We start from the raw sequence: 19861 nt of genomic DNA, 5'->3' as shown, positions 1-19861 counted from the left end.
AACGGTGTCTGTCACTACCACTGGTTTTGCTTTAATTGGTGTCTGTCACTACCACTGGATTTATTTAAATTCTGTCTGTCACTACTACTGGTTTTGATTTGAATGGTGTCTGTCACTACCACTGGTTTCAATTTAAATGGTGTCTGTCACTGCCACTGGTTTTGATTTAAATGGTGTCTGTCGCTACCACTGGTTTTGTTTTAAATGGTGTCTTTCACTACCACTGGTTTTGCTTTAAGTGGTGTCTGTCACTACCACTGGATTTATTTAAATTCTGTCTGTCACTACCACTGGTTTCAATTTAAATGGTGTCTGTCACTGCCACTGGTTTTGATTTAAATGGTGTCTGTCACCACCACTGGTTTTGAATGGTGTCTGTCACTACCCCTTGCTTATTACTTGGGTTTAAACACACCCACTGATTTGTATGGTGTCTGTCACTACCACTGGTTTCAATTTAAATGGTGTCTGTCACTGCCATTGGTTTTGATTAAAACGGTGTCTGTCACTACCACTGGTTTTGCTTTAATTGGTGTCTGTCACTACCACTGGATTTATTTAAATTCTGTCTGTCACTACTACTGGTTTTGATTTGAATGGTGTCTGTCACTACCACTGGTTTCAATTTAAATGGTGTCTGTCACTGCCACTGGTTTTGATTTAAATGGTGTCTGTCGCTACCACTGGTTTTGTTTTAAATGGTGTCTTTCACTACCACTGGTTTTGCTTTAAGTGGTGTCTGTCACTACCACTGGATTTATTTAAATTCTGTCTGTCACTACCACTGGTTTCAATTTAAATGGTGTCTGTCACTGCCACTGGTTTTGATTTAAATGGTGTCTGTCACCACCACTGGTTTTGAATGGTGTCTGTCACTACCCCTTGCTTATTACTTGGGTTTGAACATACCCACTGATTTGATGGGTGTCTGTCACTAACACTGGTTTTGATTTAAATGGTGTCTGTCACTACCACTGGTTTTGATTTGGATGGGTATCAGTAACTGCCACTGATTTTGATTTAAAGGGTGTCTGTCACTACCACCGGATTTGATTTAAATGGTGTCTGTCACTACCACTGGATTTTTACTTGGGTTTGAACACACCCACTGATTTGAATGGTATCTGTCACACCGCTGGTCTTGATTTAATAATGGTGTCTGTTTCTACCACTGGTTTTGATTTAAATGGTGTCTGTCACTACTGCTGGTTTTGATTTAAATAGTGTCTGTCACTACCACTGGTTTTTTACTTGTGTTTGAACACACCCACTGATCAAACCTTGATCCTAACTTTGGTCTGATCACACCCACTGATTGAAATCAGTGTCTGTTTCAAACACCTATCGTAAATTGGATGTGAACACACACACTGATTGAGAACAGTGTCTGTTTGAAACACTGGTCCTAACTTGTGTCTGAACACATCCACTGATTAAGTGGGGGTGTGTCTCCGAACGCAGATTCTAACTTTGGGTCTGAACACACTCACTGATTAAAAACTGGTTGTTTTTCAAACACAGGTTCTAACTTGGGTCTGAAGAAAGATGGAAAGAGGGGAAAGAAAGTAGCATGAAAAGGGAAAAGACGAAAAGATCCAAAGACGCAAAGAAAGACGCGAAGACAAAATGACGAAACGACGAAATGAAAAAAAGGAAGACGAGAAAACAAAAAGACGAAGTTATTTGGGAAGATTTTGATTGAAAATGCTAAATTTTAAAAATAAATTGTCCACTTATTAGGAGTTTCATGCAAGGATGTCAACATTGTTTAGGAACCGATGAAGGCTTTCTTTCAAACATGGGAGTTATCAATTGTAGAAGGATTTTGATTCGAAATTATGGAGAATTCAAAAGAAATTGTAATACCTATGCCTATTTTTAAATTTTGCTTAATTTTTCAAGTTTTCTCGAACTTTTGGTTAACTCGACTGTTTTAAGAATCTTAAGAAAGAATCGAACTCCGAATCGAAGATTCTTCTCAAGGTGATTGATTGTTTCTCAACTTTTTCAACTCCGCTCCTTCATACAAAGAGTATGCAAATTTATTAACTTCTCTTTATCAATTTCAGATTTTCAGAAGTGAGTGTGTTTGTGGGGGTTGGGGGGGGGGGGGGTGAAACGAAATAATTACAGGATCCCAGTTTAATTTTGTTGAAAAACATAAATAGTAGGTATATATTTTTTAAGAAAAAGTTTTAAAAATCACTATAAAATCAATTTTTTATATTTTTAAAAAATTATTTTTTAAAATTACTCATACTCGTCAATCCAAAAATGAATTCTTGTTTTTAGATTTTTTGTAGTTTTTTTCTCCATTTATCAGCCAAACATCCGAAAACCGTTTCATTGATCACCATTTTTGTTACCTCTGATGAAGTGATACCTGTACGAATTATCTTCACACCAGTCGACATCACCACCATCACCAGAATTTCCATAAATATGACTTATCTATATTGTATTTGTACGCTCCAAGAACCTTGTTGACAAAAAAAATACCCTGCCTTCGAGTCTCCGACAGACGACACATTTAAAGGTTAATATTTCTAATTTTCATTCAAATAAGGCTACGTGAACGGACACAAAACGCCATTGTAACTATGTATTTTACGTCTTATAGGTAAACAAATTCAGCCAACGTTCGGTTACGTCTGATATAATTATATTAAACAGGTAATTTCCGCGGGTCGCGTCAACGATTTAAAATTTATGACCTGTGTAATTCGACGATTACTACCTACCTACTTACTACGCGAACGTGACATTTTAGGATAATTTCAACTCGTAGAGTAGATACAATTCGTTGGAATTAAAAATTCCAATTTTCGAGTTTTTTTTTTTTGTTTCTGTCTGCGTTGTCTTTTCTTATACCTATAACGTTACGTTATGATTTTCTACCTTGAACGACCTTGGTGCTTTTTTCTCTTCTGCTCGAAGTCAAGTTACCCCGTAATGTGATAAATTGGTTGGCTTACGGTTTGTTGATCATAAGCTGGTAGATCAAACGAACGAAATGATTTGAATTTTTCATAGAGTATATAAGGAGTAGAAAAAAATATAGAGGGGAAAGAGCGACGAGTACCACGTGAGAGATGCGGTGATTAATTTGATGGCAGATCGTGAAATACCGCGAATGTAAAAGCGAGATGATATTTATATTAAAATTGAAAATTCTAATTTCTCGTCGATGATGGTTCGGGTTGATTATGGAGAATTAGTAGCTGGAAGCTATATGGCAGGTAGTGATCTCGAAAAGATGCATCTGGTTTAGGTTGTGTGTGGCTTGAATGGCAGAACAAGGCAGGGCTGGGTCCGGGGTAACGGTACACGTTTGTAAAAATGACCCGAGAGTCCGACAACTTTTCCTTTCTAGTCGACGTGCTCGCAGACGAGTTGTTGCCTTTAAAAAGAAATAATAAAAATTGCCAGTGCAATAAAATCTCACCGTAGCCTAATAATTATCACCAGTTTGGACTTGCATTTTTTTACTCTATCCACACTACACGACCACCAATAGCTCGTGGTGGTCTTATACAGCTAGTAAGTAACTCTACTTAAAGAAACGAGCCGAACTAATTCATTCGCGAACTATTCGTAAAACGTTAACGCAAATAAGCGCGTAATGTTCAGACAACGACAAAAACTTGTTGATGGCGAACAACTTTATATGTACCTAAGACCTACAGATACCGATAACAAGTTTTATATTGTTTTTTCTTCCAAAGTCGCGCGCTAGTTCGCGTTGATGATAACAGACGCCAGGAAGTCAATAGGTACCTACTACCGAAATATGGAAATGCAAATTTATCGTCATTGCCAGTGATATCGCGGGGGTTCGTTTTCGTACCAAATTTTTGAGTGTTTCCAGCACCTCCTCTTTTTGTGTTTCGGAGTGTCCGTTTTTTGATTTGCGCGAGTGTCCGGTCCGGCTTCACACTGTTCGTCATGATTTTGGAAATAATTGACGGTATTTTGGATTATACCTTCGATACGGCGGTTTTATTAGTGTCGGGGTGTGTTTCGATGGTCGCTTTGAGTGGAGTTTGTTCGATGGTTACGTTCGTCATCGTCAAGCAACTGAAACGCATCAGGTATGTGGAGTACTTACATTTTTTCACCTATAGGTAATTGGCTCACCGGTTGAGATAAGCGTAAGATAAACAGGTGTTGGGAGCTGGTAATAGCTGAGAGGGTCTGAAAGGTGACGGTTTATTTGATCGAGTCTTAGAGAGGAATTTATAGTCGAAAAAGTGTTGAATTACGAAGACTGTTGGTTGGAATTTGGATTTTCAAAGCCATATGGTTCGACGAACTGGGATCAAATTCAAGTCACTATTTTTGATAAGAAGATTAAACAGAAATTTAATAACTTTTGGGATGACTTATCAGCTTTTGTGCTATTTCGAAGCTGGAAGTCTGATCAAAGGATACCGATATCACGATACAGGATTCATATAAAAATTCCAAATGAATAAGTGGATTACCTACGAAAAAATGTTTATGAAAAAATTTGACCAAATTTAGTAAAGACAATTTTGAGTTAAAAGTCACTCAGAAAAATTTTTAGCCCCAGAAGGGCTCCCAAAAAGGAGATATAGGTTTTCAAAGAGAGGGTATTTTTAAGAAAAACGTCGTTACTCTTTTGTTAGCTAGCAAATTGATTTTAATTTCACTTAAAAAAGTTTTACCATGGGTGGTGTCTCTGAAAGAGAAGATATGACTCTTCAAAGAAGAAGTATTTTCAAAAAAATTGTGGTTTTTTCGAGCTGTTCTCTACCTAACCTGTTTGGGGGAGATGGCCCAGTTCCAATCCAAAAGATAGTGCCTATTTCAGATTCTGCGTCGACCTAGAACATTGACATCAAAATGCCCCCCCCCCCCGCGATTTTTGGAGCTTTACTGAGGGATTGAAAATTTTCAAATCGCTTATTTAAATTTGCGTTTTAAATTTTTTTTCATTTCAAATAATTCACATTAATGCCGAAAATGTAGAAAAGTATAATTATCATTTGAAGAGTGATATTCCAAAACTCGCTTTGTCCATTTTTATCAAAGTTGAGTTTTCAGCGACACCTGGTAGATGAAGTAGTAACTCACATTTCTACATCATCAACCTACCAAAATGAGGTGTTAAATTCACCTAAATAGCCAATTCACTAAAAATTAAAAAAAAAATAATGTTCCAAAACGCGCTTTGTTCATTTTTATTGAAATTTTTTTCAGCAGTATTTAGTGGATGAAGTGTATACCTACACTCCTACATCATAAATCCACCCAAATAAAGTGCTAAACTCGCCTAAAAAGCCAATTAACCCTTTAAAGGGAAACTGTTTTTCCTCTTTCCTGAAAAGTTGTGAAAATGGACAAAGCGAGTTTTGGAATATCACTCTTGATTTTTGAAATTGGGGAAATATTTTGGAAAGCAGTGATGCCAATTTTTTGATCATTATTGCCAATACTATAAAACCGAAAAAATTTGCCAAGTCAAGTATTTTTACCATTTCTCTCGATTGTTTGAAATTGACAATAACGACCATAAAATTGGCAGCACTGAATTCCAAAATATGTCTCCAGTTTCAGAAATGATATTTTTCGATGTTTTGACACAATTAATGCGAAATATTTGGAAAGAAAAATTTTTAAAACACGAATTTACTCAAAATAACTGACTTGCAAAATTTTCAACCACTCTGTAGAACACTAAAAGTGATCTTGGATTTTGATGGCTATAGCTTGGCAGGTTGGGTAGGGGCTGACTAAACGAAAAAAACTACAATTTTTTCAAAAATACCTTCTTTTTGAAGACTTTTATTATATCTCCCCTCCAGGGGCACCTTCACAGCTACAATTTTTTTCTGAGTGACTTTAAAATCAAAATGAAGATCTCCACCAAATTTGGCCAAATTTCTTCAACATTTATTTTTGAGACCCTTTTCCTAAATACAAATCCGAAAAATACTGCTGCAGCTGAATGTTAACGACACATGGGGTGAGGAAAGGGGAAGGGGTAATCATTCAAAAGGGATCCTTCTCACTACCTATTTCTGAATAATATTATGAAAGGCACCTACCTTCGTGCTATAGGTATTATATAATGATTGATTCATTTCACAAGTAACACTAAATCGGTTCTCATACAATGGCAAGAATGTTGCTCGTAAATGTACCACAGTGCATTACATAGAACTATCTACATACATATTATACGTGGGTATACGTAAAGTATGTACGTACCCCATAACGTTTAATTTACACATAATAAAGTACCTAGTTAATTAAAAATTAATTATGCAACTGGCTATTAGTTTTCAATGAAAGTTGAAACACTCAGGTAATGGAGTAAAAAAGTCAAAATTATCATTTTCTCAAAAATGTAGATAAAATGTAGGTTACTGGGGTGGGTTGTCTTGGACTTATTTTTTTGTTGAAAAATTGGGGGGGGGGGGATTCGATAAAACGTTGTAGGGAAACCTCAAAAGACTTTGGAAAAAATTTTGGATTTCAAATTTTAAAATTTTGAGTTAAAAATCAACATGGTCTTAATTGTTACCTAGATACATACATATTATATCCACTTGGAAGGAAGAAACCCCTTCAGATATTTTATACAATTTTAAAATAGGCCCAAAATCGTATTATTTTTACAAGTCATGCAAAACTTTTCAGAGGAAAGAGTGTTTGATCGAACCAGGAGTAAATTTATCATTTTTACGTCATTTGGCAAAACTGAATATACTTATATATTTTTTTTCAACTCAGTATGCACCTCAAGAACAACACAAGAATCCTTGAAAAAGATAAGTTATATCGGTACCAACATCATTTTGTTTTTTCAAATTTTATTTCATATTTTTGAAGAGACAAAAACTTTACATCTAAAAAATGTTAGTTTTAGATAAAACACCATCCTTAGTACTAAATTTCAGAGGCTGATTTTTATTTTTTGAACTTTAGTCAATTTTAAAAATTTTAGTTTGGCTTAGCAGTTATTAATGATATCAAAATCTGATCTAATTCAAGCAGAAATGCTAATATTTGAATCAGCATCCTATATTTTTAATCTTCTAAGTCAAAATGGAAACAGGTTTGAGCCACCATTGAGCCTCCAGCCAATTTCTGAATTAATTCATGTTGTTTTTAAAAATTTTCTTTTAAATGGCCCAAATGAAATGTTAAGGAAGTATGCAACGTTAAAATTTACTTTGCTTTAATTTCTGGTAGGTAATTTTGTTTTTGAATGAAAATTAAAGTGAATACTTTCATTTTATGTATTTGGAACCTGAAGCTCATTTGAGTGGGAAGGCGGTTTAAATACCCCCAAAGATATTCTTTTAATTTTTGCACACTTTTTCGTTGCATTGATTTTTGCAACTGTCGGAAAAGAGATACCTTCATACATAAATGAACAAAAAACCTCATAGAATAAATATTGACTTCATGTTAGACTCACATTTTGGGGGAAGTGGAAGGTAATTGTGCACCAGCCTCGTCCATACAAAACAAATATCTCGAGTTGGGATCATTCTCTGAGGCTAATTTCTCTATAAGTAACTAGGTATCGAAGTTTCAGATGAGCCACCAACCCTTCCCAAAATTAGTTCTTGTGAAACCAAAATTATTTTATGAGCCTTGTTTTTGATTTATTTTGTAATAAATATGTACCTATTATAAATTATAATCAATTGTGAAAGAAAATCAACTACAAAATGTGCAAAAATTGCTAAAATAGTGATTTTTTTGAAAAAATTGAGTGGATTTAAGCACACGCAATCCTTCATATTTTCTATACCTCCACATTTGTTAAAATTTTAAACTGAATTCGCAAGCGCTTTAGTGCAATCTTGAAGCACTTACCTAATATCAACATTTTGGTTTAAAAATTCCTTCATTTGAGAAAGTTTTAGAATTATAAGACTTTACACAACTATCTAATTAAATACCTAAAAAAAATTCTTAGCTTGAATGAGAATCCATCGAGAAGTCGTAAGCATATAATACACATAAAAAAAAATTCTAAAAAAAACGACAAAACAATACAATACCTAATTACATTATTTGGCCTCGAAAAAAACAAAATTTCACTGGGTACTCATTAAGAAAAAACTCGATTCCCTGCTTTATAAATTCATATTCAAGTAATTCACATGTAATCAACACGTTTTAATTAAAAACCCCTCTGCTTGCGTTCCATCCCCATTTGGAAACATATCGTACAAGTAGGCTTATTGTACCTATTTGATCTATTTTCATAGGTACGTTAGAAACGCACCACTCGTGTGATTTCTCAATTCGATGCTTTAAAAATGATAAAAAAAATTGAAAAAAATACGCTCGGTAATAAATTCTCGTCTTGATCCGCTGTTAATCACCGATGTAAAAAAAATATTACAGAAACTATCATTAAAAATATACTCTCGGGTATTACATACTGGTAATTTATCTTCACCTCAAGGATTCTCAGAAAATTGATATTTTTGGTGGACATATTTTTACATATATACGTATTTAACGCGCCAGAGGGATATTTCCATTGGAGGGAGACTTATTCGTAATAATGCGATTTTTTTTGTAGGGGGGAGGGAGAGCTTTATCAGCATTAGGTATTGTAAATTTCCACGTTTCGATTCATCATTTTTAATCTCGAGCTGTTCTAACGATAAGAGGACGATATTCGGATGAGCTTTGCTATAATGCTAATTTTCAGCGTAAACATTTTTATAAAAAAAATTGCCAAATCATTGCACAGGTAGATTTCGAATACTCGTGCTTCTTACTTTAATAATTATTGTAGTAGATACGAAGCTGAGCACGAAAACGATAACAGCGTGATTTAATAATTAAGTACCGAGCTGCCATTGGACTATAATGTAAAATTTTGATTTTACGGAAGTCGACCTTGGTGCAAACTGAGTCTTACGTCATGAATCCACTTCTCCGTTCGAGTGTTCATTTTATATCGTTTATTTTTGAGTGAAAAATACTTACTTACGCTTCTAATGTCACACAGCGGTGAGGTAAATTTCCGTTTATCTGATTATTTGTGCACAATTGTGGTTTATGGTGTAATTGCCCAGACTCGATTTACAAGTTCAAGTTGACTGGCGTCGCGTACGACAACAATAACTATCGTTGAAATGTGTTAATGTAGATTGTATGTAGATATGTTTTTTAAGGAGCTAATTTTTACCCACGGATACTTAATCGAAATTTTTACGGAATTATTTCCGAATTCGAATCTATTCGTATATTACTTAATTTATTTATAGAGAGGGTTTGTGGGAGTTGAATGAGCAAGACCTCTTCACATTTTACATTCATAGAGTAAGAAAATCCTTTTAAAAAACTTGAATATTGAGGGTGCAGGCCATCTAAGAGATGGAACTTCGTCATGTCACTCTCACTGTACATTAGTTGAATGACTCTTCACTTTTACGTCGTGTAACACAATCCAAATTGGTAATAAGTATTGTACTAAAAATAACCAGTAATTTATCACCAATCATCATCAGTTTATCTTATCAAAAACTACCGGAAGTTGACCAAAAATTACCAATAATTTACCAGAAATTACCAGTAATTTACCAAAAATTACCAGTCATTTACCAAAAATTACCAGTAATTTACCAGAAATTACCAATAATTTACCAGAAATTACCAGTAATTTACCAAAAGTTACCAGCAATTTACTAGTAATTTACCAGAAATGACCAGTGATTTACCAGAAATTACCAGTGATTTATCAGTAATTTACCAGAAATTACCAGAAATTATGGCTGGTAATTTACCAGAAATTACTGGTATAATGTACCAAAAAAATTAAAAAATACCAATAATTTACCATACCAGAAATTACCAGTAAATTACCAGAAATTATGGCTGGTAATTTACCAGAAATTACTGGTAATTTACCAAAAAAATTAAAAAATACCAATAATTTACCAAAAATTACCAATAACTTACCAAAAATTACCAGAAATTTACTAGTAATTTACCAAAAATAACCAGGAATTTACCCGAATTTACCAGAAATTTCCAGTAAATTATCAGAAATTATGGTTGGTAATTTACCAGAAATTACTGGTAATTTACCCCCAAAAAAATACCAATAATTTACCAAAAATTATCTTTAATTTACTAAATGATTTTCTAAAGATTCAGTTTACAAATAGCTGGCTTGTCAGACTGGACCAAAAAATCAGACCAATGACTCCGACTGGACCCAAAAATGCTCACAAGACTGAGTGGTCCTGAGCGGGCCTCAGCCCTCTGAAACAAATTTATGTAAATATTAACTGAACGGATGACCCTCTTCAGAAAAAATACCAGAGACAGACAGAGACCAAAGAGCTTTCTAAAAAATCGGACCAATGACCTCGGTTTGGAACTTAGTTATGTCCAATTTTTCAAAGTTATAAACTCATTTTAGATACCCATTTCGAATAAATTTCATTCAAAGTTTCAATGTTCTGAAAACAGAAATCCCATTTTTCAACTCATCTAATGTGTTGGGAAGTTTTTTTTCTTTCTGAAAAATGAAGACAGTTTTTTGGACCTGGGATGACCCATGACCAGAATAAAAATTTCTGGCCAGGACCACACCAGACCGACCTACAAAGACAAAACATGTAGAACAAAATGACCGGGCTGGGCCAGACAGGACCGTTTAAAGCTCCAAAGACCTTGATTTTGGAACAACCGCAAAACTGAGTGGTCCTACAAGCCTGACAAAAAGTTGCTAAATAGCATTCGCTAAACATTTTACCAAAAAAAATTACAGGTAATTTCCCAAGAAAATTACAGGTAATTTCCCAAGAAAATCACAGGTAATTTCCCAAGAAAATTACAGGTAATTTCCCAAGAAAATTACAGGTAATTTCCCAAGAAAATTACAGGTAATTTACCAAAAAAATACAGTTAATTTCCCCAAAAAAAATTACAGGTAATTTAACAAGAAAATTACAGGTAATTTAACAAGAAAATTAAGGTAAAGTACCAGTTGTGGTTATACTTTTTTCAACATGCTCTGAGAAGCCCAAATTTCAACTTTTTTCAATTTTTTTTGATTTTGTTGTGTAGTGTAACTGTTGAACTACATAATACTTGGGAGGAAAAAAAAAAATCAAGAATATTTCATTTCTTAGTAGAGAATCTCAAAAACTTCCAATTATCCGCTAACCGGGCCCCCTGGCCCGGTTGCGGACAAAGACTGCTCTAAATAGTACTAAATGAAATCAAAAATTCTCAAAAATATGCAGAGGTGGTTATTTCATCTTATTACTATCCAAAAACTTCCGCAGTTATGAAAAATTACATATTTGACTCGCTTTTCTCCATCATTGAAATTTTCCTTCTAAAAAATTTTAAAATCTGCATTTTTATCATTTTGAAACTTCAATGCTTTTGTACATAGACTTCATGGGTGAATTTTCATGTTGTCATGAATGCAAGGAAATGATTAAATGTTACAGAAAAAGATACGAGCGATAATTTTTTTTTTTAGCCCATAGGAACGATTATCCACAACCGGGACCCCTATCCACAACTGGTACTTTACCTTACAGGTAATTTAACAAGAAAATTACAGGTGATTTACCAAGAAAATCACAGGTAATTTACCAAAAAAATACAGGTAAGTTGCCAAAAAAATTACAGGTAATTTACCAAAAAAAATTACAAATAAATGATTTGAAATTTATTTATTGAAGATAGCATTACACAGCAACTAGCAAGTATACAAATTAATAACGACACCCCTATGCCTGGGCAAGCGGTGGCCTGTTGCCTAAGATATACAGGAGGAGAAAAAAAAACACAAAAAATTAATACTTATAAATTAACCAAGTAGTGGCAAAAACGATAAAAAAAAACACACAAACTAATATTTGAGGGGAGGCAGAGAGTAAAATGGTAACAAGAAAAACGTACAAATAGATAAGCCAATGCAGCAAAACTTAATTAACTTTTTAAGAGGTATTTTTTCTAAAAAAAAATACCAGTAAGTAATTTTCCAAAAAGTACCAATTATTAACCAAAAATTACCAGTAATTTACAAAATGATTTTCTGAAGATTCATAAATTTACAAAAAATTACTAAATAGAATCTCACGAGAAATTTTACTAAAAAAAATTGCAGGTGATTTACTAAAAAGATTGCAGGTAATTTACCAAAAAAATTACTCAATGGAGAAAATGCGGGGAAATGGCTTTGAGGGGGGTCGACCTTCCATGAAAAAATTATCAAGGGGTCTGGAGGGTAGTAACTCTTGGGAATTATTCAGGGGACCATCTCAACAATTCTGCAGAGGATAATCTCAGCTGACAGGAAATGTTTTCATTTTCCAAGAAGTACCTACCTATGCTAAATTTGCCTCTACACTACATAAATATACCCTAAGTGACGAAACGGAATAAAGGATCTTAAGTGCTACGAAATTTTACATCATTGTACCCCAAAAGTAAGCAACGAACTAAGTAACAAACTCAAATCACAAACTAAACATCACACAACTTCGTAATTATCAAAGAAATTTCCTAACAATCTTTTTTTTTTTTTTTTCATTTAAAGACAAAACAGAAATAGCTATAATACTACATGGTACGTGAATCCATTCGATAGAACTCAAGCTGTTGTGTTTTTTTTTTACGTACTTTTCATTATTATTATTATTATTAGATTTCATTCGAATTTCATAGGTTTATTTAGGCGTGAATGTACTCGGCATTATTCATCGTCATTTGCTATTAATACAAACAACATTGTTGTAGTTTTGCTGTAGGTTAACAAATAGTTTAAATTGTTTCATTCTAATATGCTCGCATAATACACGCGTTATAATGATATTCTTTCATTAATTTCATAGACCTATCTGCATATAAAATATTGCAGATGCCTATAGACACATTCTTAAGACCATCATTAGTGACGAATCGTTACTCGAATAAATTTTTCAGTGTACCTTGAGAACATAACCTAATAGACCTACCATAAGTATGCGTTTCTTATTCATGCTTATTCTATACATTTAATAGATGATCATAATCTCAAAAACTGAGTAGGTACCTATAAGTAAGCAATCCACTATGGTTGGAATTTCAAAAAAGTAAATAAAAACCGCGAAACACAGCGTTGGCGTTTTAAACAAGGGCAGGCTGAGTTTTTTTTTATGTTTTATCTCGAAGGCTGTTTTAAAAACTGGCATTTTTACCTGTTTAATTAAAAATTCATTACGCGATAATGAATCATATAATATTATGTAGTTGGCTATGCAGCGACAAACGAATTTATCGTCGCGGTTTTTTAAAATAAATTCAATACTTACTTATTTATCGCCACTCGATTGTCGTTGGTGGTTTAAAAATACTCGCCGTATGTTGCTAAATGCTAATAGATGAACTTTGCGGGCTTTGGCTCGCTGTACGTAGATACCCAATGAGTTGGAATCCGGAATTTAATGTGTGATTGATGAGTAATTTTACTGTCTTATTGAAGGTGGGCATTGGATGGAAATTTTTTTTAACGCAGGGAGATCGTCCAGTTCAGTCATCAGGAAGTGGTAACAGGTTTTTCCTTAAAAGGTAAAGTTTTTTAATTACGAAGATATTTTTCGAATTTTTTATCAAGCAATTTACATTATACAATTTTATGAAAAATTTTTCCTGGTAGTTTATTAATTTCTTCATACATAAGTAACCTTTATCTCGTGGGTAGGGATTTTTTTGAACTCATCCTCTTCGATTTGAACGAAACCAAGCTGGATCGAAAGAGCATATTCTAAAACCCACATAACCAAAATTTTAAGTAGGTACTCGAGTTCATTTTTTGGATTTTTGGAGAATTTTTAAAAATTTTAAAAATTCAAAAAAGCTATTTCAAGTGCGAATTTTGAACTTGATCCTGAAATGAAATTTTTTTGACAAAGTCCACCAATGGCTGTAAAAAATGCCTTCAATTTTCAACATCTGTACATCAACAATTCAACAACAACTAGTTTTATGGCATTCTTGAGCCTCTAGTGATTTTTCAATTTTCTTCACAAATTTCAAATTGCTTTGAAAGGGAAGAAAATAAATTGGCCAGCACTTAGAACTTTGGTCCGGACTTATTGGGCACCTTCTCGACCTTTTTAAATGATTACCGAAAAATTCCAAGAGGGTAGGTAAGATCAAAAGTGAATTTTTGACGAAATTTGCCAATTCCAGAAAAATTTTAAAAAATCAAATCTTCAAAGGAAATAAAATAACGACCAATTTTTTTGTCAAGATGTTACCTGATGTGAAGGTCATCAGTTAAATTTTTATTTTTATTCAGGTGCTTGACCTTCAAAAATGCAAAAAAAAATGTACACCCAAATGCCGTCAGTCTTGGTCAAAAACAACTTTTCTCGCAATATTTATCATGAAAAGACCCCCAATCACACCATCAACCTCAATTTGGACCAAATCCGACAATCTTTTCCAAATACATATTATGTAGATGACTTTTATTTAAAAAAAAATTGAATTGTACTAGTATTTTGAGAATCCCTCCTTTTTTGGAATAAGGCCCACCGTGCTAAAATTTCTGTATCGACTCTATTCCAATTTCGGCCAAATTGGAAATCTTTGATTTTTCTCTTCTCAGAGATATATGAGTCTTCAAAGAGGAAGTATTCTCGAAAAAATCGTGATTTTGTAGCTCTGTCCTCTACCTAACCTGTTTTTGGGAAAATGGGCCAGTTCCAAAAAATACGAGTAGTATTTGAGATTCTGCATCGACCTAGGTCATTGACATCAAAATCCAAGACCACTTTTAGGGTTCTACTGTACGATTGAAAAATTGTCAAACTTATTTTTGTGTAAATTCGTGTTCTGAAAATTTTTTCGTCTCAAATTTTTTGCATTAATTGAGCCAAAACGTCGAGAAATGTCATTTCTGAAACTGGAAAATATTTTTAAATGCGTGGGCCCAATTTTTTGACCCTTATTGCCAATTTCAAAAAACCGAGAAAAATTATCTACTAAAAAATGTCTCAAAATTTTCAGTTTTTTGAAATACTAATATCTAATAGCTAAAAAATTGGTTCCACTGCACCATCATTTCAACCTGTTGATCTCTCAATCAATAAGCAACAACTTCCAACCCCAATCACTCGATACCATGTTCAATTCACTTTTTACCAGATAGGTACTTGCATATCTAGACAGATACATACGCTGGCAATACATCTCATTTACATTCTCCAAAAAGGAAATCGATTCATCTCGAGGCATATTACGAGAAATAATTGGCGATCTGCCTTTATAAGTCACATTTAGCATAGTTACACCTTCACTGATAGCATACTTGTTAACATCACGTTTCTCAAACAATATGTACCTAGGTACAAATCGCTACTCGCCTGTTGCCCTGCCATACCTTTATACTTTACCTCTTCGGAAATTGCAGCACATGTACTTACTAGTACATACTAAACACATTATACAATGTACAAGTGTGCATTGTACAGCATGCTATGCACCGCCAAACGTAGACTTTCGTCCTTCAAAAACCCATTCACCTGTTGCACGCTTCCGTATACACACGAATGACTTTCTCGACTTGGTCTGGTTCAATCACTGTCGAAAAAAATTCTCTCAATTAAGTTATCGATGAATCAATTCGCCAGTTGGTTATCTTGAAGCATAAGTCAGGTAAAAACGATCACTGGCATTCGATATCAAAACAAAATATTCACACGTGAATAGAAAGTCACTCATAATGTAGGGTACAAGATGACAATGTGCGTGGGTAATTTACAATGCAACGACGATGAGGTGATAATACATATATGAAAAGCTCACATTTATGGAATGGGAAAAAAGCAGAAAATTTATCGTTTATCTATTGCTCGCTTGTGGGTACCATTTTTACTCTCAAGGTCATCATCGCACACGAGGCTATCCGGTCCACCTTATTTAATTGTAATATGTACCTAAGTAATTGCCGACGTAACCTGGTGTCTTCCGTTTAGTATAATTTCTTTCAAAAGTTTACCTTGTTAAGTACATTAAAAAAGACGAGTAAAAAATCTGTTACGATGAGTGCATGATACGAGTATATTTTCAAAACAGCGAGGGAAGAAATCACAACTTGGACAGTACGAGTATAATAAATTTTCAACAATGGTTGCGGGTTCACTTTTTTTTTGTTTTGTTTTTCGAGATCGTTAAAAATTACGGTTATTTCCATGGTCATGTATAGGATGATCAAAAAGTTAAAGCTCAAGTTCCCTCTCGGAAATGGAACGATAGGTTTTCGAATTTTAGATGAAAAGAGATTGAAAAAATAGGGCAAACTTCAAAATAAAGTTATTGTATATTGGAGTGGATCAAGAAAACAAACGTTGAAAAATGTTGACTAAATTCAGCGAAGACCTTTATTTTGAGTTGGCATCGTTGCACTTCAAGATATTTCACTAGTTCCAGAAATGATATCAAATTCAAATTCAAATTTATTTTGCATTATTGCATTAATATTACACATCAAATGTGCTGGCTTAATTGATGGGAAACCAAGAGTTACCAAAAATTAACTGTAATTTACCCTGCGCATAGGGGTGTCGTCAAATTGTGTAGTACCTAAGATGTATTGTACCAATAATGTTGAATAAAAAGAATAAACACATAAAAATTATCAAAAATTCCTGTAATTTACCAAAAAGTACCAGTAATTTACCAAGAATTACCAGTAATTTTCCAGAAATTATTCACCAGAAATTACCAGTAATTTACCAAGAATTACCAGTAATTTACCAAGAATTACCAGTAATTTACCAAGAATTACCAGTAATTTACCAGGAATTACCAGAAATTACCAGGAATTTACCAGAAATTACCAGGAATTTACCGAAAATTGCTGTTTTTTTCACCAATAACACCAGTAAAAGTTATCAATACAAATTATTAACAAAAAATAGCGCATTTAATTCACAAAAAATTGCCAATAAATTACCAAAAAGTACCAGTGATTCGCCAATAATGACCAGTAATTTACCGAAACATGGATGTGACGTCTCCCCCCTCCCAATGAAAGTTATAAAGTATGGATAATTGGATATGGTTTATGTCAGAATGTAAGAAATTCTTCATGATGAAAAATGGTAAGCGCAATGAACTTGCTAAAAAGTGGGAAGAATTCTGGAGAAATGCTGAGAACTGTCTGATAATAAAAGACAAAATGATGATAAAAATGAATCTGCAAAATAAAAAGCATTCTTATTTATGCCCATTGCCGCTTTTTTGTGGGGGAGGGAGTATCATTTCAAAAATATCGAAAAATTGTCTTAAATAAATACTGAACAGAGTGATAGAATTAAAAAAAAAATGTTGAAAAAACTTTGAGAATTAGTGTGTCTTTAAAAAAAAAAGGTGATAAAAAACGCCTGCATGTGCATAGGTTTAAGTATTCTTGAAAGCATAAAAATGTTTCATTTTTTCCATTTAAAAAATCTCTTGTTTAGTCAGTACCACATTTTCCTCAAGAAGTCACGTTTGTTTCAATATCTTTTTTAAAAAACTTAAGGGTTAAAAAATTGATTTTTTTTTTATTTTCTAAAATTTTCAATAAATTTTTTTTGCAAAAAAGTTTTTTATTTTTTATTTTTTGTAAGTAATTTTTTTAAATATTTATGTGGAGCAAAATGTCAATATTGTCATAGTGTTATGGTACCTACTTTAAAATGATTTTTCAAAAGTTTTACCTGAATTCTAACAGTTTTTAAGATCGGTAGATGCATGGTATGCATTTTTAAATCATTAAGTAAAGTTTCAATTTTTTGTTTTCAAGCTTTTAATCCATGAGATAACTAGAGCTAGTTCAATTATTATGTAAATAAGTAAATGATGAAATTTCCGAACACTGCTGATCTACTCGTATTCGCCTTTCATGGCGAAAAATATGATGCAGGTATACTTATCTATTCAAAAACCATATTATGTTGATTATATCAAGCGTTCTCTATTTCATTACTTCGAAAAATACAGTTTTATGCATCTGCTCGATAAAAATCATCAACCTATAGTACACGTATTTACAAAATGGCTAATTTTCAACATACGAACATCAAGATACCAAAGTTACAGACCATAATATATGTCAGTAATCACTTGTGAAGTCGATGTTTACTATAACATCACCCAGCGATAAAATAATATTTGTATTTTGGCGCCTAAATCGTGATACCCTGTATACCCTGTGTCAATCCGTTGCAATGACAAATCTTTATATACACATACAATGTATTTATGTGTTATCGTTTTATGGTATAGGGTAATATCGTTGGGAAAGTTGTAGGTATATTTATTCGTATAGTACACAGAATGGATAAATTAACGGTACTATTATGAAACAGTATTTATAAACTCGAGTCTCTTAGGTAAAACTATCAGTACAAAATAGAATAACGCACGTGTATACCTTGTTACAATCGTATTAACCAGATTTGTATTTATGGCCATGTATAAAAAGATGACCAGCTCAGCAGCGGTCAATGGTCGATTTCATCTATGGCACATACACGAACCATGTGCTTTTTTTTCTACCTTACCTTACCTTATAAACAATAATAGCCGAAAGATTAGTAAGTAGTAAATATTTAATTTCTCTTTTACTTCTCATATTTCTGGTATCATTAAAGAGGACCACTGCAGATACTCTGTGGGCCTACCGTAGAATCCATCCATTCAATAAAAATCTAGCACACGAATTAAAATATCATCATCTACCTATAGTGTTACTCGCGTGTATAAGTTAATGGTTTTGGAAATCATACAATTCAACTCATCGCGGTTCATTAGGCTATGCATATAGACAACATAAATAACTCGAGTGTCGTACTGGTTGCCACCTTTGCTATGTGGGATACTGATACTTTGAGCAATTAACGTGCATTTTGTCGGTAAAAAGCATAAATGGTTTCCCGGATCGTACATAATAATAATGAAAGGTGATGATGTGGTTTCGAACATGAAAGAGTAATAAAATTTAAAGTGGCGACGGCGGCGGCTTTCTTTAAACTTGCTGTGATCTTTTTTAAATACCTGTATCGATTTACTACAATAAATGTGAAAAATTACTCGTTAAAATGTCCGCATTACTTTATGTTCGAGATAATTGTGTGGAGTACTGTTATTGAGATTGTTGAGGTGGTTTCAGCTTTACAAATGATGGAAAAATCAACGTGAACGTGTACATTGATTGGTGGATTATCGCAATTATCATGGCTTGTATTTAGATCAATTTTTCTGGAAATTCTACATTATTATATTTTGTAAGTCTAAGTACCTACAAGTATCTGCAGTTCTTTAAATTCAAATTGTTTTATTGCTGAAAGCAACAGGGCAATAAATGTTGTTCTTGCTTCATAACTCACGGAAGTCTTATCAAATTATACCTAATCGTATTTAAATTCGAATCTGGTGACAATTTTGGTTTCATTCTATGTCTTACTCACTTACAGGATTTATTATTCAACCAAAATTCAAAAAAAAAAGAAAAAATAGACAAAGTACTTAGGTAGGTAGGTACTAAAAGAATGTTGCTTATCAAAATTGTTACCATTTTGAAAGCGTAATTTCAAAAAGAATTTTGGGCTTATATTTTCGATTTGACCCCTCGACCTCACCTCACCCCCTCCCGCTCTTTGTTCGCTGTCAAAATATCAAAAAATTAAAGTGATCATAAGTGACACGTCATTTTTTAGGTTTTCGAGGGTATATACTCAAATTTTTAGATACATCCTTCTGCCATTCCTCAATAGTCCCACAAAAAATTGAAAATTTATGGGAATGAGGGAACACATCTGTCTCACTGATTTCCACTTATTAAGATGTAAAAGGTGCTACT

The 19861-nt window shown here is 33.4% G+C and overlaps 1 protein-coding gene across 5 annotated transcripts in view; it reads left to right on the top strand.

The window, feature by feature from the left end:
- Positions 1 to 3612: 3612 nt before the first annotated feature.
- LOC135842102 (uncharacterized) overlaps positions 3613 to 19861 on the top strand; it is a 186879-nt gene continuing 170630 nt past the window's right edge. For 2 of the 5 annotated variants that reach the window (XM_065359455.1, XM_065359456.1), the window contains exon 1: positions 3615 to 4091. In XM_065359455.1, the coding sequence (XP_065215527.1) occupies positions 3946 to 4091 (146 nt within the window). In that variant the 5' untranslated portion in view covers positions 3615 to 3945. Of the gene's footprint in view, positions 4092 to 19861 lie in introns of all 5 variants that reach the window. The other 3 variants (XM_065359459.1, XM_065359458.1, XM_065359454.1) reach the window with 2 other exon arrangements.

The sequence above is a fragment of the Planococcus citri genome, chromosome 3 (assembly GCF_950023065.1).
Source record: "Planococcus citri chromosome 3, ihPlaCitr1.1, whole genome shotgun sequence".
NCBI classification, from domain to species: domain Eukaryota; kingdom Metazoa; phylum Arthropoda; class Insecta; order Hemiptera; family Pseudococcidae; genus Planococcus; species Planococcus citri.
The sequence above is the reverse complement of the archived record's forward strand: the minus strand, read 5'-3'. Positions and strand labels throughout refer to the sequence as shown.